Below are 25415 nucleotides of genomic sequence, written 5' to 3'. Positions count from 1 at the left end.
TCCAAACTATGCCTTGGAATCTGCACCATTGACTAACCTGATTTATAAAAAGCCTATGGCAGCACAGGATTTGTTACAATGGACACCAGAAGCAGAATCTGCTTTCTGCAAACTGAAACAGTTAATAGCGTCCTCATTAGTTTTGGGATTACCAAACTATCATAAACGTTTTTTCCAAACAGTAGATTGTAAGCAAGGTTATATGGCATCAGTGTTAACACAGCAGCATGGGGACAAGCAACACCCTATTGCTTATTATTCATCACAACTGGACCCAGTGGCATGGTCTTTACCTCACTGTGTACAAGCAGTAGTTGCAGCTGCAATGGCAGTACAGGCTTCGGCCTCAGTAGTTTTGTTCCTCCCTCTCACATTGAGAGTGCCTCATGCAGTCGCGATTATTTTACTGCAAGAGAAGGTAGCATATCTTTCCCCTGCTAGGCATCTTTCCTGTATGACTATATTGTTGAGCCAACCTCATATGACAATTGAGCGATGTATGACTTTGAACCCTTCTACCTTGCTCCCAACCCCTGCAGATGGCACACCACACAACTGCCTGCAGGTGGTTGAGCAAAAGACGCTGCCTAGAAAAGACCTTATGGATGTTCCCTTGGATGATGCCGGGGTGACATACTATGTGAATGGCTCATGCAAAAGGGGTCCTGCAGGACAGAACCTAGTGGGATATGCAGTAGTTTCGGATACTGACATTATAGAAGCGAAATCTTTACCACACAATTTATCTGCACAGGCAGCAGAATTGATTGCCTTGACACGGGCATGTACCTTAGCAAAGGGTAAATGTGTGAACATTTTTACTGACAGCCAGTATGCTTTTTCTACTGTACATGTTTTTGTGCAACAGTGGAAAAATCGAGGAATGATAACATCTACTGGCAAACCAATCAATCATGCACAGTTTATTTTAGATCTTTTAGAATCTATTCAGTTACCTCAGAAAGTAGCTATTTGTAAATGCACAGCTCATACCAAGCAACAGGACAGGATTTCAAAAGGTAATGCGAGAGCTGATACAGCTACAAAGCAGGCAGCTTCAGAAATATTTCTTTTGAATGAGGAATTACAACCCTCTGAGATTTTAGACTTAGAAATGTTAAAGACAATGCAGACACTTACTACGCAAGTTGAAAAACAAAGATGGGTAAAACAAGGAGCAATTCTCGAGAAGGCACTGTACATCTCTAAAGAAGGGAAACCGATATTGTCGTCTAATTTGTTTAGATATGCAGCTTTGTTGAGCCATGGGCAGTGCCATGTCTCAACAGGGGGGATGGTACAGCTGGTGAACCAAGTGTTCACGACATATGGATTCTTAAATTACTCTAAAAATTCTGCTCGATGTGCCATGTTTGTAATAAACATCATGCACAAGGGGCGTTAAAGCCCAAGCAAGGGAGTTTCCCTACACCACCGTATCCATTTCATACTATCTGTATGGATTTTATAGAGTTGAATAAATGTGAAAATAAGAAGTATTGTTTTGTCATTGTAGATATGTTTTCCAGATGGGTGGAAGCCTTTCCGACTAAAAATCCAGATGCGGCAACTGTGGACAAAGTTCTTGTTAAAGAAATCATCCCTAGATTCAGCATTCCAGAAAGGATCTACAGTGACAACGGCACACACTTCGTAAACCAGACCATACAACAGTTAAGTAGACATTTTGGTATTTCTTTAAAAACATCATTGTGCGTATCACCCACAATCTGCAGGGCTAGTAGAGAGGCATAATGGGATTTTAAAAAGTAAGCTAAGGAAGTTAATAGTAGAAACACAGAGAAATTGGGTGTACTGTTTGCCCCTGGCACTGTTGAGCATGAGAACTGTTCTGAATGCAAAAGGATTGACTCCTTTTGAAAAATTATTTGGAAGGGCTTATTATATACCTCAGTGGAAATCTCTCATGCCCGCAGACCAGGAAGCTCACAGTACACTAGCTGAGTATATGCAAAACTTGTTAAATTCTAAACATTTGTTGCAGTCAAATTCTGTTTCAGATAAAGAACGAACCATACCGTCAGAAGTGGCAGTGTCCCCTGGTACCTGGATTTGGGTGAAGACAGTAAAGAAAAAGAACTGGGTGTCACCAAAGTGGGAAGGTCCATATCAAGTGCTTCTGTCGACACCCACTGCAGTCAAAATTGTGGAGCGCGCCTCCTGGATCCAACTGACGCACTGTAAATTAGTCAAAAACTTTGAACTGGACAAAAATCTTGTCACATGCCAAGAGTAAAAATGATAGAGTCCAGAAGAAACAGGAATGCAGAACAACCCTTTCCTCAGAAGTATTGCATAATCATCCTGTTAACTGTACTAGTGACAATAATCTTTTTGTTGTGGCCTTTCCTTTTCCCAGCCACACAGACTGAACTGAATAAACATGAAGCGTTACTCATAGACTGGCATCCAAAGTTTAACACTTACCAGGCAATTAAATATGTGTATGCTGAGACTTTTAATGTTTCGAATTGCTGGATTTGCATAGCTTTGCCGACAGCATACAGGGGGTTATTAATGACTACAGTCCCCCTAAGGGTCAATGATACCTGGGAGAACTTGATTTATGATACCTCAACCATTACATCACAAGATAAAATTGCATTGCACTTGTCTGTTCCACAAAAGGGAACTGTGTGTTTTTATAAAAATGATACTGTTCAGGTGGGTTGGAGCAATTGCAATGTGACTGTTCCTTATAAATGTTACACTAAAGGTAACAATGTAGATCTTTATTGTAATACAAACTATGATTCATTTCTTGGATAGATGCACAAAACACTTGATGAAGTAAAACATAATTCTGTTCTTTATAAACAACTGTCTATATTTGATAGAAAAATGTTTCATGCAGGGAGAGTGTATATTCATAGCAAGGTTACTACAAAAGTAGAGGACTGTTATTTTGTGTGTGGCAGAAAGGCATACAAATGGTTACCTGAGAATTGGTCCGGCAGTTGTTTTTTGGGTTACCTGGTTCCAGCCATACGACACACTGCAGTTTTGCCTCGAGGAAAAATTTGAAATGTCCAGGTCATCAAGAAACCAGTAAATCCAGTGGGACAAATCGATGCGCATTGGAAAGACCATCATTCCATAGGCAAAGGACTGACACATATGGACTTGAGTGATAGCGTTATATCGTGGGCAGACAATCACTGGCATATGGAGCAATGAAATTGATCTGGGAGCTGAGAAAACTGTCGAAACTTCTCGAAGTAATGAGCCAAGCAACTTTTTCTGCTCTCAAATTGGTGACTGATGAACTGAATGCTATGAGAACTGTAGTACTTCAAAACCACATGGCTCTTGACTTTACCTAGCGGCGAGAGGTGGTACTTGCACTTTAATCCAAGAAGAATGCTGTTCGTATATTCCTGACCATAAACACGAGATAGACAATCATCTTGAGGTAATTCAGCAAGTGTCGGCCATGACCAAACCAGGCCCAAACCCACTGACGGACTTTTTCCAGAAATGGTTTGGGGGGGGGGGTACCATCCTAATGAACATCCTGATTGCCATTTGTGTAGGAATGCTCCTACTAGGAGTATGTGTTTGTCGTGGCATCCCCTGCATGAAAAGACTGATAAAAGACTTTATAGACATGTCAGTTTCTGAAACCTTATATCAAAGTACTGAGTTTGAAGAACTGTTAAAAGATTGAAAATGCTTTCATAAGTTTAAACTGAATGACTCTCTTAACTGCAAATCCTGAGTGGAAGAGGTTAGGAGAAGAAAACAAACTGTTTATGCTTATTTTGAAAGTAGAATAAAAGTATTAATAGGGGGAAATGTCAGAAAAATATGTATTAATGTGTGTATTAGTAATATGCTTAGTGCATTTAGAGCTTGAAAAGGGTTAACACATTTATTCTATTTCATACTGCATAAATCTGTACAAACTGCAGATGCTTTCTGACCTTGTATTGTTAGCTAAAATCTTGCTTGTGCCTTGGAAATTTACTGAGAAGCAGATGATTCCTGCTTATGTTAGGAAAATAATGAATAGAACAATACTACTTGTATGAAACTTAGACAAGAAGTTCCGCTTGTGCTGTGAGAAAATATACAGCTGTAGAAGCTATAGATAATTAGGACAAAGCCTGCTTGAAAATATGAACTGCAATCATCATTTGCTTGTATCTGAGTTAGAAAAGTACCTTGAAATGTAACACTGTACAATAGAAGCCTGTAAACGAATTAGTGCCCACCAAGGCCAGGTTGTTTTTCTCAAAAAGTTTCTCACAAATCTAGTCATGTCAGCAGAAAATCTGAGTAACATCTGCCGTAGAACAATACTGAAAGTTGTGTTTGATTACATCAGCCATAGAAGGCCATGTCTTGTGAAACAGTATAAGAATAGCATGTTTCCTGTTAGTAGTTAGACAAATCCTTGTATTTGCATGCTTTTGTCTCCTTGCAGCAAGTCATTAAATGTGCCTTAACTGAACCTTACATGTATTTGTCTTTGAAGTTTTTTCCTTTGACACCTAACCAGGAAAAGCCGAAAGACATTACTTACTCGGCACTAGTCTGTCATTTCATCAGATGGGTAAGTTATGAGTCAGAGTCTTGGGTGTCTGAGTTATGTGACTGCCAGTATAAATGTCGACAATCAAGTTAATGTGACTGATATGTCACAGAATGTAAGAACTGTGAGTCACTGTGTCCTACAATAGATGTCTTGAATTTGAGTCCGAAAACATTCTGCTTCATTAGCACATATCCCTAATATAGGTAATCAGTGGATTAGCTTACAGTAGAAAAAAGACATTTTACAAGTCTAAAAGTGCAACTTACTGCATACTCGGGCCTGCTAAAATGTTTCGAGACTAAGTTAGAAATTCACATTGATAATCCAGTGAAGGGTCAGTTTTAGCAGTTCAAAAAGGTCTTTCATTCTGCCCTAAGTTATCAAAAAAATCAGGCATTGCTTACTAAAATACTCTGTAGAATTACTGTTCTTTGTCGGTGACAAGGATGCTTGTAAATGTTGCATCTCCCAGGCCCCTGCTTACACTTATCAAAGGTACCAGAACTTGTCAGAGATTTGGGATGCATGTCTAGGCTTAAAAAGATCATTGTGGTTGTTAGCCTAGTAAACACCTATGAACCTATGAGATTAAGGGAAAAAAAAACCTAAGGTCTCTTAAGACAGGACAACTTATATTGCAGTTCTTAGTTTTATAATGTTAAAATATGGCTTAAAATATCTAGTTGGATTTATGTCATGACATTGATAAAAATTTTCATTGACAAAAACAAAAACTCAGGAAAAGAACATATTATCAAATATATGACAAAGTAGATGGGAGTACTCCTTCACTATCAAATGAAGGGGCAGAGGCGGAGCCTAGATGGCATCTGATAGCAGTGAATTTTGAGAGCTCCATAAACTAGTATAATAATACAGAAAAAAAATATTTTCAAGTTTAAAACATCAGAAATCTATAGATAAACTACTAAACTATATAAATATCAATTTTGGTGGAGATATACAAAATCTTTCCTGTCAAGTAACTTGGAGATGTATTGAGTCACTGAATATGAACTCAAGGAATTCTCATCCAGATGTTGCTTTGAAAAAAGAAGCGCAATTGATGACATCTACCTTACAGGAACTATGTTTGAAGATGGATGGCTTTAAAAATGACTTAGAAAACCTCAAATTAAATTCTCAAAAACAGACTGAAACTTTTAAGGAACTATTGCAGCAACACCATACAAAAATAAATATAGAGACTTCTCTAAATGACACTGAAGGAAGACTCAAAGAGGAAGAATTCCAAAAAGAATTTCTGTTTAAACAGAATACATGGCTGCTTAACAAAATGGATGACTTAGAAAACAGAGAAAGGAGAAACAACACAAGGATCTTTGGTCTACCTGAAAACACTGAAGGAGAAGACATTATGTCATTCTTAACCTGGATTCCGGAATTTTTTAGACTTGAAAGAGGGACTTTCATTTGGAATTGAAAGGACACACAGAGCACTGAGGAAACCTGCTTCTAACTCAACAAATACTCCACCTAGATCCATAGTTATAAAACTTCTTTCATTTCTGGACAAGGAACTAATATTAAAATCTGCTTGGAGAAAATCGCCCTTAAAATACAATCAAAGCCTGATAAGGTTTGACAATGATTATTCTTCCAGAATACTGGAACAAAGGAAAAAAGTCTGACCAATAATAAAACTGTTGAAACAAAAAAACATTAAAGCAGATCTGGCCTTTCCAGCCAAGGTAAAAATACTTTTTGTCAATGAGATGAGAACCTTTAATGACTTAGAAGAAGCTATTACATTCATCAAAAGCAACAGCATAGTGTCTATCCCAGAAGAAATGGAATTGAAGGCCGCTACTCTTAAAATAATAAACAAAACAAATCCTTGGAGTGATGCTAGAAAGAGGAAACAAAAAACTGATTCCAAGATAGCCGTCCCAAAAAAATAACTCTTACAACTACATCTCTCTAAGTATCAACTGATATGGTGCATTACTTGTCATCTGTTTTTATTTAAAAAAAAGAGGGTTTCTTAAACAACTGAGAAACAGTAATGCTTTATTCAGAATGTTCAGAGTCCAATAATTCTTCACAAAGGTAGGTCAAGATGGGTTACTATTTACATTATATGTAAGCCAAACAAATCAACAAATAATACAAACATAGAAGTTTCTATTCCCCTACATGAACTCAATGAATACTTATCTTGTTTATTTTTCATTGATTTTACTTATAATAATTTAAGTAATTAATTAACTAATTCAACAAGGTACCATTCATCAGACTTCAGAGTTCAGAATTCCACGGTGGTGCAGCTGTAGCATTGTTGCCTCACAGCAAGAGGCTCTCCTGTTTGATTCTCGGCTTGGGTTGGGAGTGCCTTCTGTGTGGAGTCTGCATGTCCTCCCCGCGGTCGAGTGGGCATTTGATAGACATGCGTTGAATGGGCGTGCCTTTGTTGAAGGTTGGGTGTCGGGCTGGCAACTCGACACCATAAAAAACAACTGCCAATCATTAGCGGACAGCAGTTACGCTGAGGCAACCCCTAACCGGGAAAAGCCGAAAGACAAACAACAACAACCATTCATCAGAGTTCAGACTCAGATGTAAGAAATGAACATCATATATAATAGCAGTAACAGTAGAGTGTTTTGAAAAAAAATACTGTCATGGAGACTAATGCCTTACTCAGTTAAAGTATGATTTAGAAATGTCATGCATATCCTGGTTAAATAACAGTAGCAAGCAATTAGTACAAATGTCATCATTATTCTGTCCAAATATAGTTACTATCAATTATGGCAGATATCACCGCTATGAGTGCTGTTTGATCATTCCTGATATGGTGTGCATGGATGCAAGCTGTGTCTGGCAGCTAGTACAAATGTCAATATTATTCTGTCTAAACATAGTTAATATCAATTATGGCAGGTATCATAGCTTCGAGGGCTGTTTGACTAAGCCTGACATGGTGTATGTGGATGCACCCGTGTCTTTTATGTTGCCATTTTCATCTCTGGGAAGCTGTGGGTGGCGGCTTGTGATCGAGTTTTACTAATGAATGTGTATTAGGAAGAGACATTTGGTGTTTTAGCCTGGATCCAGGGGAAGGGGTGGATAAAACTGTGATTTGGGATATTTTGGCAGAGAATAGTTTGTTTATACAGTACATCTTCTATGTGAGAGGTGGGAAGGCTGGAAGAATGTGTTATCTCTTGTTGTGGCAGCTTGTTGGGAGTGTTTTTTTTTTTTTTATCTATTTGCTCTCTGTTCTTTTCCTGGCTGCTGCCTCACTGAAAGGGAGGGAATTTAGGCTTGAAGTTGCAGTGAAGTGAAGCTTTGATTCAGGTGCATTGTGAGCCTCTGGTATGCAGTAGACAGACACACTAACAGAAACAGACACTCCCGGGTTGCTATGGTAACAGAGACAGAGTGGTGATAATGCTTAATGGCTCTGAGGAGCCTCCGGGATGATTCTCAACAATTAAGTTTTTGGTTTAAAAAACAAAATATAATATAAGGGCTGTTTTAAACCACATGTACACATATTGATGGTCTCCCAACACTTAGTTTAGCTCATTAAGTTGATTCTTGATAAAAAAAATAAATAAATCAATAAAAAAAATAATAAGCGCAATTTTATATTTAAAATGTATTTTAGTCCAAACACATTAAGGACTTACATAACTGTGGAAGCCTAAGTTATTGTGAAAGTCTAAGAGCATTTGGTCTTGTGCAGTACCCTTTGCAGTGGTCTGGGAGGTGATCTTGCTCGGACGTGTTGAGCATATGGAGACAGCTGATTCTAGGGGTGTTTGGGGTTGCCTCGACATGCTAGGGAGTTATCAGATTTCCTTCATGGAAATGTATGTGGGAATGGGAGGTGTGATGATTGGTTCACTGGCAGAGTGGCCACTGCATGGAACAGGCTGGTAAAATGGAGCATGACAAATATTGGTTTGGATATTTTAAGAGCAGCCTGGAAACACACCACATTAACCAGTGAATGGTATTTTGGCAAAACTGGATGGGCATTGTTGCCCATGCTTGAAGTACTGCTATGTGTGTATGTAAGGATGGAAATATACTTATAACAAATAAAACTAGAAGGTCTCATAATTTAAAGTTTATGGACTATATAAGCATGCTTGGAAGGAGCTAATAATAAGCATTACAGCTTGTGGTCTCTCAAATAACTAAGCAACATGGAAAAAAAAAACAATAGTTATGTAATGCATGATTTTTGTAAATCTAGACATAAAATATATAACTGTCATATAAGATGAAGTAGTCTGCTGAATTTAGATATTAAAGACAGGATTTAATAACATGGGGTTGTGTATAATAACACTACTGTCTTAACTTGTCATAAATGACATACACTACATTGAACTTCAAGGGGAAGCATGATGATTTTCTTATACAAGTAAATATGCATAACAAGTCATGTAATTTTTTTAACTTGAATTGTAGTTTTTGTAACCCATCTTGACCATATGTAATACTTAAGTGGTTACCAAGGTAACTAATGTTTTATACATGACATCAAAATGACAGAGTTGTTCAAGAGAAACAATAGAAGCCTGAACTTGAAATGTCACAGAATATAACAATCATATTCTGAACAAATAGTATTAAATTGACAAGAGACACTCAGTTTAATAACATGGGCTTGTGTAAAATAACACTACTGCTCTAACATGTCATAAATGAAATACACTGTATTGAACATTAAGGGGGAGCATGATGATTTTCTTATAAGTAAATATGTATAACATGTCATGTAATTGCTTTAAATTGAATTGTAGTTTTTGTAACACACATTGACCATACATAATACTTAAGCTGTTACCAAGGTAACTAATGTTTTATATATGACATCAAACTGACAAAGATGTTCAAGGAAAATAATAGAAGCCTGAACTAGGAATGTCACATAATGTAACAATCACATTCTGAACAAATAGTATTACATTGACAATAATCACATTGACAATAATCACTCAGTTTAAACTTTGCTGATTATACAAAATAGAATGTTGCCATTTAAATCTAAAAACTTTCAGTATATGCCATAAAATGACAATTTATGAATATGGAAAGGGAACTTGTAATCATTAATCACAATATGTGAATTTCTTGTTTTTATCCTATAATTTTACTCATTTTATAATAAGAAATGACAGATATGAAAATCCTTATGTATAGAAAATGGGGGGGGGATGCACTGATAATTAAAATGCACAAACTTTCATCAATGTTCACATAAAACAAATTTGATGCTTTAAGTAAGATAGCAACAAGCAAAGTGATTACTTAAATGCTGGCAAACAGTGAGATATAACTTCTGAGATATCCATTAAAATACATTGTATTATAAACATTAGGTATAAATATTATTACCATCTATTTATAGTAAGTAATAAGTTTTGAAAGACTTCATCACTAAGGGTGACTATGTTAAATAACTGTGTGTTATAATCTTTTACTGAGGTTTTATATACGATACATCCTACTTTACTATGACTGAATTGTGTATCATCTATCTTTCATGTAAATATTAATTGCTTATACAATAAGTAGACATTTATATTGTATTAGAATTCTGTCTAATTTACAATAGTACTGTATCTGTTCAAAATAATATAAATATTGCTTATTTCTATTACAAATATTCTCTATATGATAATTCAATTTATGGAACTCAGATGTTCTGGTTTGTCAAGGTATGAGTGATAATCTGATGGACTTTGGTTTATCCATCAGATTAGGAATGATCTTCATTCTATGGTTTGTGTAGATCTTAGTTTTGTTAACATTTATTGTTTTAAATTTATTTCACAAAAACATTTTTAATATGCCTGACCAAAACATTACTTTATTGGTAAACACTCAAAGTATAAAACTGATAATTTCCTTTAAATGCTCAAACATATACTTTATAGTTATTAATGGAAAATGTGTAATAGTCACAATAAAACAAAAAATACATAGTCTAAATAACCTAAGATGGATTTAACTTTATCTTAAAATACCAATGGCTTAAACAATCCTAGCAAGAGATCAAATCTACTGAAATATTTAAAACTGAACAAAGCACAAATTGTCTTCCTTCAATAACCTCATTTTAAAACAAATGACAAGTACAAACAGAATCCTAGGGAATATATGATATTGGCACAATCCACTTATAAGACAAAGACAAAAGGGGTAACAATTTTATGGAAAACAAACATAAATAACCCAGAAATCATTTATAAGTATGAAGATAAAGAAGGCCTTATGGCATTAATACTTAAATATAATAACAGTATATGGACCGTAGCCAATTTATACTGGTTACCAGGCATTGAAACAGGAACTGTTAAAAAACACTTGGATTTAATTTCCAATAATTATAAAGGGAACTTAATATTAGGAGGAGATTTAACTGTATATTTGATATTTCTGAAACTACAAATAAAAGACCACTGTGTACATCTGCTGTATCAAAAGCTTTAAACAAGTGGGTAGAATCATTTCATCGTGTAGATACTTTCAAATTTAAAGAAGATAAACCTTTGTTGTTTTCCCATCAAGATGACAGATTTGGTACCCAATCTAGAATAGATAAAATATTTGCTGCCCATGACTTACACTCTAAAATCATTAATTTCTCAATCACTCCCTGTCCCTTTTCAGACCACAGTTCATTGATACTAAAACTTCAAAATGGGTACAAAGCATTAATCTTTAACTCCAGAATTCCAGCATATCTAACTAAAATTATAGAGTTCAAACCCTGGTTATTATCTGAATTACAGTTCTTCTTAGATATTAATGACACCACGATAAATAAAATAATGATATGTGTCTCATTGAAAGCTTACATATATGGTAAAACCTTAACTTGGTATAATAAAAAATCAGAGAATGGGATTCCGAATTATTCGATCTACAATCCAAACTTTTGTCAGTAAAAGCTGAAAAAAATCAAACTAATTTGGAGATGAAAAAGAAAGTAGAAGTATTAAACAATAAGTACAACAAAATTCTAACACATAAAACTAGTTTTGCTTTAGAGAAACTAAAAATTAATACCGTGGCCACTTCTCTCAAATATCTACATAATTTTACCACAAGAATCCAAATACAATTAAAGTATCTTCCATGAAAAGAAAGGGAAAATGTATCTGATATAGTTGACATTCTTGATGCCTATAGAAATCACTATATGGAACATTTCCAAAAAGAAAATATACATATTGATCAATTAAATCTAGATGAAAAAATGTTCTAATATAAAAAAAATACCAGAAAAATTAAAACTAGATCTGCAAGCACCCATATCCTACAACAAAATTACAGATATAATAAAAGAGTGTAAAAATAATAAAGCCCCAGGTATAGATGGCATAATTATGGAAATATATAAACTTGTCCCTTCAAACATACTATCCCTCTTCCATAAAACTCTATTAGAAGTTCAGTCACAAGCTTTAATACCACCCTCTTGGAGATATTCCTTAATCACACCAATCCTAAAGGAAAACAAATCCCCAAACTTCTGTACCTCATATAGACTTATAAGATACTTATGACAATGAAATACCAGTATCCAAAACAATAAATAATAATCAAACTGGATATATATATCATAGACACACACGACAATATTAAAAGGATAATTTATCTTATAGATTATGTTAATAAAGAAAATAAACACTCATAATTGGCTTAGATATAGTAAAAGCCTTTGATTCCCTAAATTGGGACTATTTATTCAAAATTCTAATACTATTTGAATTTCCTGCATCCTTTGTTCATCTCCTTCTTCTTCTTCTTTCGGCTTTTTCCCGATTAGGTGTAGCCACAGCGGAGCACCTATCCGCTCATGATTGGCAGTGGAGTTTTATGGTGTCGAGTTGCCAGCCCGGTGCCCAACCTTCCACAGAAGGCACACACGCACACACTCACACCTTGGGCCAATTTAGAGTGACCAATCCACCTACAGCATGTCTTTGGGATGTGGGAGGAAACCGGAGCACCCGGAGGAAACCTATGCGACCACAGGGAGGACATGCAGACTCCACACAGAAGGCACCCCAGCCGAGAATCAAACCGGAGAACCTCTTGCTGTGAGGCAGCAATGCTAACCGCTGCACCACCGTGGCCACCCCAATCCTTTGTTCATCTCCTAAAGAATATATATATATATATATATATATATATATATATATATATATATATATATATATATAAATAATTTAGTGTATGTCAAGTTAGGTCCTTTTACCTCTGAATCTATACATATAATAAAAGGCACTAAACAAGGATGTCCCTTGTCACCGATTCTATTTGTTCTGGCTATTGAAATATTGGCAGATTCAATTCGTAACAATATAAAAATCAAAGGAATAGATGTTTATGAACAATACAATTCTAAATTAATGTTATTTGCTGATGACATATTACTAGCATTATCTAATACAAAAGAGACATTAGAAGAAATAAATATATTAATTGACAAATTTCACATGACTTCAGGACTCCATTTCAATAAAACAAAATCAAAATTTTTATTTTTAAATAAAAAAAGAACTGCAGACTAAGGGGGATCACATCATAGTGAAACAAGAATCTACCTTAAAATATCTAGGAATTGAGTTATGCAAGGATAATCATGAATTAGTCTCAAAAACTACAGTAATATCATCAATACAATTAAAATCTCTGTGGAAAAATGGAACTAAATAATATTAACATTTGAAGATAGACAGCAACTAAAAAAATGGTTTTACTTCCCAAGATCCTATATATAGCCTTGGCAATACAACTGTTACCAGAAATGAATATACTTAAAGAAATAAATTCATGTCTAATAAAATGTTTTTGGTTTCCCAAAAGCTTTAATACATCATATCAGACCATGGAAAGAGGGAGAATTAAACTTTCCTGATATAGAAACATATATAAAAACATCACTATCTAAAACAATCTCAGATTGGATAAGACCAAATTATTCTGCAAACTGGAAAGAATTACTAACTGTAATATCAATAAATGAATTTGATTTACAAAAAAAATTTCAAACAACAGATAAAAACAATTTGTCATGCCACATATGTATTATTATGCAATATAACATAACTAAACCCACTAAAACTTCTATGATTGAATACTACATTGACTCATTTAGGAAAATGATTAATGCAAATATAGATTTAAAAATCTGATTTGATCTTTTAACACCATTTATAGTCACAAAGAACTTTCCACATAAAATATATAGAGAAATTATTCATTCCTGGGAACAGAAAGGATTTGTTTGTTGGCCCCAATGTATCAAAGAACTAAAAGTTTTAGATATGCAAGTAATAAAAACAATGTACAAAATTCCACAACAGGTCTGACTAACTTTACAGAGTATTCTGTCATATTCACAAGATTTAAGTAGAATAATTAACAATTCTTCATTTAAAGAAATACTAAAATTTACGAAATACATATACAAAATCATATATAATGATTTTGACATGGGAAACAGTATTTCAAAATGTTACAAAATACTGATAAAACTATAAATCAACACCCAAAACCTCATATTGGAAATATACAACAAAAGGACACTCAATACAGTTAACTGAAGATATTAAAACAAATATCTTATTAAATATGCATCCTTTACACAATACTGGAAAGTTTTTAATTGGAAATGCTTGCAAAGAGCATTTCTAACCACAGATAGAATCAGTAAAATTAGTTCTTCCATAAAAGGAATATGTTGGAGATGTGAGCAAGTATACAATGCAGATTGGAACTAAATTTTCTGATTGTGTTAAAATTAAGCTATTTTGGAATGGTATTAATAACTTTCTACAAGCTTTATTTAATGAATCATTTTATTTAACTAACACTCTTGTATTACTAAATGTTTACGAAGGTCCTCATTTGAATAGGTCAAACATGTATCTAGTATGGACTATACTTGCAATTTCAAGGAAGTGTATAACAAGAAGATGGAATACAAACACAATACCAACTTTGGAAGACTTCTACAGGCTACTGAAAACCACAGCATTATTGGAAATAAAAAATTAAAGAACTAAGAATTTATCCAAAGCCATTTATCACCAACCCTTGCAGAAAAGTCTTATTGTTGACTGACACTATACAATAATTGATCAGACACTCTGATAATGGATTGGACATACATACAAAGTAACTGTATACATTAAGATATGTTATAGTGTCAGGCTAATGTAAATAGTGTACATAGTTATTTAAGATGTTATGTATAAATACTATGGAATTCATTCAAATGTATTTGAAAAATAAAAAAGAATTTTGAGAAAAAAAATGAAGAGACAGAAACTTCAGAGTCCTGTGAAGGCTGAGATTAAGTGGTTAGCAGTTTAATATCCTTGCCATATTTGTGGTTTAAGCAATGAACCCCTAAAGAAAACTAACAGCATCTGTAATGAAATATACAAGTGTCAGTAAACCTTCAGGGGGAATACTAAAAATAGGGCCATCAGGGAAATAATTTCCATAAAATATGATAAACCCTGCACTGTAACACATAGTTATAGCACTGTGCAGAAAGTACGGCAAACACCTCAAAAATATCATATTTTGATGTTGACATTGTCAATTCTCAAGATGTGTGAAGAGTCACTTGTCTGAAAACTTTGGAAAACTCTACAAACAAAAAATTACCTATCAGAAAATTACAAATGTGTGTGTTTCATAGGCTTCATTGGTCTACAAGACACCCTAACCTCAAATGTTATTAAAGTTATCACAGAGAACTTTAATAAGCAAATTAAATTCAAACAGATAAATATTTAAAAAAAAAGTGGGGGCTAATTACACATTGAAGGTAATTAGTTTTACGTTAGACCCAGGATGCTATGTTTTGGGTACTAACTCTGAGAGATCTGTGCTGCTTTATGTAAAAGTTGCAGCTTGAAATGTTTTGTTAGAAGTAGAATAAAATCACAGTGTGTTGTTAAGAGTTCTTTATGTGTTATCTACACCTCTTTACAGCTTTTTTCCTTTGCTGCTTAAAAGAACTAATTTTATAATATTTTTTAAATTTGTTTCATATATGTTTGAGTTCTGTTTTCCATATTTCAAAGATTTTATTCAACAGCCTGACACATGATCCTTCAACTACCCAAACATAGACTGGGAGCATTACTCTAGCTCCAACACCCTAGCCCAAAGGTTCCTAGAATTTATAAACTCAAATGCTATGGAACAACTTGTTACCACTCCCACAAGAGGGGAAAACCTACTGGACCTGATCATCACCAACATGGGGACTCTATGCTCCAGACCAGAAGTGTATCCCTCACTGGTAAGATCAGACCATAAACTAATCTCACTGGATATTCACATCCTGACCCCACCCCCTGCCCAGAAAACCACAGTGAAAAACTTCTCTAAAGCAAATTTCACACTCCTCAAAACCGAGGTGGAATCCTTCAAAGCCCCGGGCCTGTGGAAAATATGTCCCAGACCACAGAATCCTTTATAAACGCATTCTATGAACACCTTCAGGAATGCATGGATCATGCGATCCCAAATAAAACCAAGACCCAATCCTCCAAAGGCAGACGTCCTGTCTGGTGGACCCCAGCCATAAACAAACTATACAATAGAAGGAGGAAGCTACTAAATGATAGAGCAAAATCCCAAAAAGGGAAGGCATCACTGATCAGTATTAGCAAAAAACTACGGGCACTCATAAAATTGTCTAAGGCCAGCTTCGAGAGAAAAATTGCACAGGACACTAAGGATAATCACAAGGCTTTCTTTAGTTATGTTAGGAACCTGGGTGGTAATTCCCAGATATGCTCAGAATTAGTCAAAAATTACAAAAAATACACTGAACCCACAGACATTGCCAGCATCCTAGCTGACAGGTTCAGCGCAAACTTCTCCCCCCCTCCCCACCAAAAGGGCAAATATCTATCCCAGCAGAGTGTTGCCCCCCCTGACATCTCAGATGCTCAGGTAAGAGCCGCCCTCTCCAAAGCAAAAAACACAGCATCAATGGGACCAGATGGTGTCCCGGGCTGCATCCTATATGAACTCCAAGAAGAGCTAAACCCAAACATAAAACTACTGTTCAATCTCAGCCTTACTACAGGATATGTTCCCAAAGAGTGGCGTACAGCAACAGTGGTCCCTCTCCATAAAGGTGGTGCCTCAATGGATCCAGGAAACTATCGCCCCATAAGCCTGACTAGCTTGGTCTGCAAAGCTATGGAAAGGATCATCATGGACCTCATAAATAAAGATATTGGGGACCTACAGACACTGGATCCTACCCAGTTCGGCTTTGTTAAGGGCAGATCCTGCCTCTTAAACCTAGTTGATTTCTTTGAAACAGTCACCAAGGCGATTGACGAGGGGAAGGTGGTCCACACATCCTATCTGGACCTCGCAAAAGCCTTCGATACAATACCCCACTCGGGCATTATAGATAAGCTCACCAGCTTAAATATAAACCCCTATGTCACTAGATGGATTGCAAACTGGCTCAAGGACAGAACCCACATGGTTAGAATTGCTGGAGCCATGTCAGACTCCAAACCAGTTACAAGTGGTGTCCCACAAGGCTCAGTCCTGGGACCTCTGTTGTTCGGTATATATTTCTCGGAGGTACAGGCCAACACAGGAGGACTGTGGCTGACCAAGTTCGCAGATGACTGCAAACTGGGCGCCATAATCGACTCTCCAGCCGACACAAGCATCCTCCAAAAGGGCCTCATAGAAACAGACAACTGGTGCCAGAGCCATGGCCTCAAGCTAAATGCCAAAAAGTGTATAGTCATCCCCTTTGGCAAAAACAAAGTGCCCACAGATTACCACATAGGTGGTAATCCATTAAGTACAGAAGAAGTAATTAGGGACCTGGGGACCCAAGTTGATAGCAATCTCTCATTTGACAACCACGTGGCCAAAGTGGTTAGAAAAACATTTTATATAGCCCACCTAATCATGAAGGGATTCACATCTAGATCAGGGGAAGTCATCGTGCCTCTTTACTCATCCCTCATCAGGCCCATAATTGAGTACAATGCCCCTTTTGGGATGTACCTTACCAGAAACCTGCAGCAACTGGAAAGACCCCAAAAGTACCTCACCAAGAGGATCAAAGGGCTCAAACAGATACCATATGCTGCCCGGTTAAAGAAACTCCAGCTTTACTCAGTGGCATACCACCTGTTCAGAGGCGATCTGTGCCTGACGTATAAAGCCATGTCCAACCCGGAATTAATGGACATGCTGCACCTCAGAAAATCCAAATCCCATCGAGCTACTCGCTCGAGAGACTTGAACCTCAACACTGAAATAAATAGGACATGCTGGAGGGACAGATTCATAACCCAGAGGCTCCCTTCACTCTGGAATAAAATCCCAGTCCAGGTTAGGCAGAGTCCCTCATTGACGCTCTTCAAGAGGAATCTTGATGAGTGGATGGGAGATCATAGGTTTACCCCGGGTATCACTTCTGTGTCACTGTTAGACAGAGGCACAGTATACTAACCTCGAAAAAGGGCATAGCAAAATAAATTTAAAATGGGTGGCGAAAGCCAAACACATTCTGGCTAGGCTTATAAATGCCCTAGGGCAGATAGCCTAGTATGAACCTATGAACCTAACAAAGGATCAAAGTACTGCAGGGGAAAGCAGAAACTTTTTCTTACCCATAACAAATGCATATAACATGTTGACAGAGGGGGATTGAGCAAAGCTTTGAAAAAATATTTCATACTCAAGTGATGAATGCATGACACAATTGTCTCATCTAGATGAAGTAGTCATTGACATGACAAATAAGTTTCACTCATCTGTGATGTACACTGGTGAAAAGAGTGCTTGTACAATGATCCAAGCTCCAATAGATCTGAGAACATTCAAACTGAAGGCAACGTTCACCCTCTAGTAATTTATGGAAATCAACAGTAATAGAAATTACTGACTTTTATTTCATAAGGTAACTATATAACGTGCAATACAGCTATCACATAGTATATTTAACTATTTCTTTACATATTTATTTTTTGTTAAGCAGGTAAACAGGCTTGTCCTTGGACCCTTTCAGCCATGACCTGAGCTAAATTAGTAGTAAGAGAGATCATACAGAAATGCTGAACTGGAGGACTACTGAAGATATACAGATTACTATTAAGGAAAATAAACACTACAAAAATATACTAAGAAAACCTTAAATATTAAAATTGCCTTACATTTTAATATACACAAACAAATTAATGGGTAATAAATGTTGCAGACCACAGAAATTATATTTGAAATTACTATTATGATTTTTGAGATGAAAGAACATGGGTAGTTCATGCAATACTGATTAATTATAATAACTCAAAGTACAATAAAACACAGCAGTTTGGCGTGAGAAAAAAGTCATACTATGTTGAGTGGAGTAAGATCATTTAGTAAGGAAAGTTATGAATATATTTTGAGTATAAGTAAGTTTAATGGGATGTTTTGCTATTCATAGGAAGTGTTTCTGACAATTAAGACAAAACTGTCTATCATCTTGAAAGAAGATAAAGCCATAAGCTATTTTTTGCGGTATAAAAGTAATTTGGTTCTGAAGGATTCATAATTTGCTCATTGCTTATGTCTGAAAGAAGGCAATTTGAGTTTACCCTAATCAAGGTGAATGGTACTGTGATTTACAAAACACTTATTTAACAGGTTTAACCTAAATATTTAATTATTAAAATAAAAATTTCAGCACTTCTGCTAACTATTGCATTTAGATATGTGCACCGAGGTAAAATACAATTTTATGGCAAGTCATATTAGAGGGAAAATAGTGGTTCTGCTAATATTTTCCAAAAGAGCGCCTGTTAAATTTTAAGCTGGAAGACAACTTTTCTTCTCAAAATAAATATTTCACAATTACCCCTTCTATAATACATGCATCTATCAGTTCATCAGCCTAGAATCTTAGTGATATTATATTACATATGCAGTTATGAAGAAATTAAACAAGAGTTATCTGATTAGAACTTGTAGCATGCCATTTACCCAGAAGTTTACAATTTATTCTATAAAGACAAGATGCTATGAACTGTACAGAGGTACTGAAAGAACTGACATGCTTGAAGGGATTATTTTATCACAAATTTTCTTCAATCATGGATAGTGTTTCTGGGCAATAAACAAGGAAGTATTTTATAATGAGTATTACTAAACTTTGAACATTTTGTAGACAATGGGCCAGATTAAATTTTGTAGAGAATGTTGTTTGTTTGTCTTTCGGCTTTTCCTGGTTAGGGGTCACCACAGCAGAACTCCGGTCCGCTAATGATTGACAGTGGATTTTTACAGTGCCGAGTTGCCACCCTAACGCATGACCTTCAAAGAAAGCACACACTTTCGCAAGCACCTACCTACATGTCTTTAAATGTCACTCTACCAGGGGGAGGACATGCAGACTCCACACAGAAGATGGTCCAGCCGAGAATTGAACAGGAAAACATCTTGCTGTGAGGCAACAATGCTAACCGCTGCACCACCGCAGCCTACTTTGTAGAGAATGTGCCAGATTCATTAAAGCCTACACTAAGTGTACATGATCTGTATTCAAGAACATTCCTGCCACAGTTTTTGTGCTTTCCAGTCACTCAGAAAGATTACACTAAATATATATGTAGTCTACATTTTGTGGTAACCTTTATGAATCCCCCTTGACACTTAAGGCTACCAGAGAATCAGCAGGAAAACAATTTTGGAGGAAGAAGGTGGGATTCATGCTTGTGTTTTCTGTTTACTCAGACCATTGTACACCTAGTGTACACTTGGTATAGGCATTAATGAATCCTGTGTCTTTCTTTTTGTAATACAAGTGACTCACTTTGCCCCTTTGGAGTTAATGCATGCCAAAATACAAAGATTCACTACAGACAAAAGTAAAATGGCATCTAATTACTAGTAAGTAATTTATACACAGTTCTGATGAGTGAAAATGGTTCTTACAGAAGACAGACTGCCATACTATAATCCACCATCTTAGAAAAGCCAGCACCAAATCTGTATGCCTGTTCTGCCATGTTGTATCATTATGCACTGCAATTAGCTTTGCTGATTGGTCTTGGAATGACTCATCATCATATGCACAACTTACCACATTCTCTACACTTTATCCCTGAGTTGTGATTGTGGCCCACAACTACTATGATATTCTAGAAACTTATTAATGTGAAAGTCCCCTCAGTGCATGAAATGGTATGGAACCATGAAATGATAAACCGGCGTATTTGTAACACACCTGATATCTCCTGTTCTTTGAATTCTTCCTAGTAGCTATCCTCCTGTCAGGATCTTCCCTCCTGCTAGTCTCCTGCACGTTCTGTTCTATTAGCTACCCTCCCCATCCTACTAATTATAACTGTCCTCTTCTGCTTTATTATGAACCACAAACTGCGTTTGTACCTTGTTACCTTAGCTTCAACCCTGTGTGTGCTAAAATCTCCCCGAAATTATGACCTTTTTGTGTGCCTTTCTATTTACTGGTGAGCAAGATTGCTGTACCAAGCTTGTATCTGATTATCAGTGTATACTTCCTAGACCAGAGTCAGGACCAGCTCTTCCCCTTTATTTCACTTATGAGTCAGTGCTTGAGGGTCATCATCTGAAACTGAGGGAATGGATCAGCAGTACCCCATTATTCATACTTGGTGTGTACTCACCTTTAACCATAATGGTTACGACCTACTTTCTTCATTTTACTTTCTCTTTCATGAGTGTGATCAGAACCACATTGTTATGAACCATTAGACATGAAGTCTTACTTTGAAGCCTACAACACTTAAGACCAAGTACAGTACCTCTGTATCAGTGTCACTTATAGGAGTCAGGCATACTTTAGGTTGTCCTTTTCCCAGCATCCATGTGGTCACAGCTTCATGGACCACAGTGTGTCGAGTCACCCACATGATAAGACCTTTAGTTATATCTGTGGAAATTTGGAGACTGGAGTTGCCTAGCCAGTTGCCTTGCCATGATACTATCCCACTTAATGAAGGTCCACAATACAATTATATCTTCCCTAGTGTCACCTTCCATTTTTGACTAAGTTGTTGTGCTTAATACATGTATCCCTCACTGCATCACAGACCCCCTAAAACCTACATCAAAGGGCAACGTGTTTTACAAAATGGTGAATTTTGTTGATCTTCATCCTGAGACTCAAACTATTGCCTTTGAGAAGATCTATAGCTTCAGAATGTTTTTTTTTTATTCTTGCAATTTCCTTTTAAAGTATATATCAGTGCTCATAAATTCCAATGACATAACAGGTCTGGCATTTTTTTCTGTATAAGAGGAACCCTGAGAATCTCTCATAACTTCAGAAAGGACTACAGGCTTTCTGTGAAATCTTTTTTTATTGACCCCACTAGCAACAAACAATTCAGCTAGTACAGATCAATGTTACAAGGAGTCTATTTCCCCAAAAGAATATGAAGTATTGGGCTGAAAAACCTGAGGTACAGCTACACAGGGGCACAATCCTTGATCAAGGCCTTGTCAAAGTAACACCCAGCCTCAGTGGAAACCCCTTGAAGTACATCTTCTAGTATGAATGGCAGAATTTCAGTGGCCACTTCAGTATCTATTGTTATTGAAATGCTGTACCTATTTTTTGTTGCAGTCGTCTTCCTTGTTGTCCAGGGAGAAGTAATGTGTCAGTGAAAGGTATTTTATTATGCTTCTACCAGTACATTTTTGAGCAAGTTTCCCCACTATATGTGCAATAGGGAAGACTTCATAAAGAATTGGTAAAGCTCAACACTAATAACCCCCTCAGCTGCATTCCTTATTAGTCTCACACACTTTGCATTGACTGGCATTTCTAGCCCATATTTGACTAACCCTTCCCACAGGTGTGCATTACCTTCCCTGCTTGGCATTAGAAGTCATATTGTGCTACCTGCACTCCAATCTGCTCCTTGTTGTCCTCTTCTGTGCCTGTCCCATTTGCAGTACTAGGCTGTAGAGGACCCTTCTGATGATACATATCTCAGTCAAAGGCTATCCATAGTCTGTTTTCCTTCCCCATTTCTTCCATTAATGTTCTGTGGCCCATACATTCACTCAAAATGCCTAAATTTGCAAGACAACCATCTTTAAAGTAAAGTAAAGCTTAGTAATGACTTCCCGACAGTGATACATCTCTGTCTTACGAGTGTTTAGTTCCCTAAATACTGAATCTTGGTTCAGCCATCCTGTACAAGGCCACTTCTGATGGGCATTCATTATAGGCAGCTCATAGTATAGGAGGAACACTTTGCTCTAGGTACTTTCTGTATGACCAAAATGCTGATGTATACAAATGTCATTGATCAGTTATTGCCATTTTCACTTTGTCTTTTGAATGTGCACCATACTCGGCTCAGGAAACCCAGCTTTTACGTTCCTGGTTTAGGGGCCTCCTTTCACCAAGCATCATTTGCCCACATTTTTTGCCTTGATAGGGAAGGATGTGTGTATATAAGTAACTGGCTGTGCAGGGGTATACCATTTGGAACATTTTCTAACCCAGTACCATCCCATTTTTTGTCCTAAATTACTTTTCTGACTCTTAAGTCATCTGTACCAGCTTATCCCTTACTTCACTAGTCAATCGTCACAGTAATTTGGAGAAATGGATAACCCTACCCTCTATTGTATCTTCTAGTCCACAGGAAACTTCCTGCGCACCATCGTTCTCTTGGTCTTCTACAGCCAGTTTCTTCCGCGGTCTTTTTTCTTTGGGAGTCATATTCTTGGTCCCCTGACCCAGGGCTTCTTTACTGTCTGAGCTGGTGCCTTCGCCTGCATCCACCATCCTTGTAGGTCTGTGTCAAGGAGGCACCTTGACAGTAACTCCCGTATTGTCACTCGGTTTCTGCTGAATGGTGACTAGGACTTCTCTAAACTGATGAGTGATCTCCTCCAAATGATGTTTCTTGCTCTTTTCTGATGTCTGTAAAACAAAGCACATTTTAAATGAGTGCAGACCCCCCATACATCTCCCATCTCCATGCTAGTGATTAGTTCCACTGTGATATTCACAGTGTGAGGCAAGCAACAATGCATCTGATCCACTGACCCTATAAACGGAACCTGCCCTTGGATGATGCCCTTATTCAGCATCCTTACTACTTAAGTACTGGCCACAATATCTGTTGAGCGGTATAATTAATTAGGATAGCAATGGCTTTAAAAGAGACCTATTTTGGCAAGTAGCAGTTCTAGATGGCAAATATGTAAACATCATTGACACAGACTTTAATACTCCTGATGAGATCTTTCCTAAGAACAACTGTAGATCTACAGCAGCTTTATTATTCTGAGCAATTTGACTGTTGCTGTTTGAATCAAACCCAGGTCCCAGGTCCCTGAGGAAAATGTCTACTGTTTTTTTTTTTTAAACTCTGCATGCTGCTCATCAGTGCTTCACATAGGAAGTCACCTAGTATTTATACAGAAACTGAGGTATCAGACCAAGGGCAGCTGACACATCTCATTGAAAGCATACTGCTCTAGCCCTCTGGGTTAAGCTTTAATTAGCATTGCTGTTATGTGACCTACTGTTGAACTGCTACATAGAACTTCTCAGAAATACTGCTAAACATGCTACTACACCTAGGACCAAGGTCATTTCATTAAGCGCAACCCCACAGAAAGCAACATAAATGATTCCACACAGTCAAAAAACAAAAAATTAAACAGTTTTTTTAACACATACTCATTAAAGATTTACATACACAGTCTACCCCTAATCATAAATGAAACCCTGTCTGAAACAATAACCTTATCCCTATATTTTACCAAAGCCTAAGTCTGACTCTAATGTTGGTCATAATCCTAATCATAACTTCAGCCTAAACCATCATAACAAGCTTTGCCACATCACAGCACTAATTTTGTAAATACAGTGGATAATAAAAAGTGTACACACCCTTGTTAAAATGACAGGTTTTTGTGATATAAAAAATGAGACCACAATAAATCATTTCAAAACTTTTCCCACCTTTAATGTGACCTATAACATGTACAATTCAATTGAAAAACAAACAAATCTTTTAGGGGAAAAATATACAAAATAAAAAACATACAATACGCTGGTTGCAGAAGTGTGCACACCCTTAAACTAATACTTTGTTGTGTGTGCACACCCTTATACTAATACTTTGTTGAATCACCTTTAGATTTAATTACAACATTCAGTCTTCTTGGGTACACACCTGCCATCAATTAAAGAGACTCTAATTAACCCCAAAAAAAGTTCAACTGTCCTACTAGGATTTTCCTGACATTTACTCACTTGCCTGCTACAGCAGAAGCCATTGTTCACAGAAAGCTTACAAAGCATCAAAGGGATCTCATTGTTGAAAGGTATCAGTCAGAAGAAGGGTACAAAAAAATTTCCACAGCATTGGATATACCATGGAACATAGTGAAGACAGTCATGAATTACCACATAGTTGGCAGGACATTAAACATTGAAAGTGTGATGAGAGGCTTAGGGACACACGTGGACAGTGGTCTCACTTTCGATAACCACATCACCACAACAGTCAGGAAATCCTTCTATGTGGCACACCTCATCACGAAGGGCTTTTCATCCAGAAAAAAGGAGGTCATTGTCTCACTGTACTCTTCCCTCATTAGACCCATTATACAGTATAATGCCCCGTTTGGTATGTACCTCACAAGACATCTGCAACAGCTGGAAAGGCCACAGAAATACCTCACTAAAAGAATCACAGGCCTAAAGCAGATGCCATATGCTGACTGTCTACAAAACCTCCAGCTATACTCTGTGGCATATCGTCTACTCAGAGGCGATTTCTGCTTAACATACAAGGCCATG

At 36.7% G+C, this 25415-nt stretch overlaps 1 protein-coding gene across 4 annotated transcripts in view; it reads right to left on the bottom strand.

Annotated features, from left to right (window-relative positions):
• FGF13 (fibroblast growth factor 13) overlaps window positions 1-25415 on the bottom strand; it is a 2301951-nt gene that overhangs the window by 1143580 nt on the left and 1132956 nt on the right. The window contains exon 4 of one of the 4 annotated variants that reach the window (XM_044057538.1): window positions 23216-23522. The exons of the other annotated variants lie outside the window; for them this stretch is intronic. Coding sequence (XP_043913473.1) covers window positions 23216-23384 — 169 coding nt within the window. The 5' untranslated portion in view covers window positions 23385-23522. The remainder of the gene's footprint in view (window positions 1-23215; window positions 23523-25415) is intronic. 4 annotated transcript variants of the gene reach the window in all.

This window comes from Protopterus annectens, chromosome 15.part0, assembly GCF_019279795.1.
Source record: "Protopterus annectens isolate FY-2018-M chromosome 15.part0, PAN1.0, whole genome shotgun sequence".
Classification (NCBI taxonomy): Eukaryota; Metazoa; Chordata; order Ceratodontiformes; family Protopteridae; genus Protopterus; species Protopterus annectens.
The sequence above is the reverse complement of the archived record's forward strand: the minus strand, read 5'-3'. Positions and strand labels throughout refer to the sequence as shown.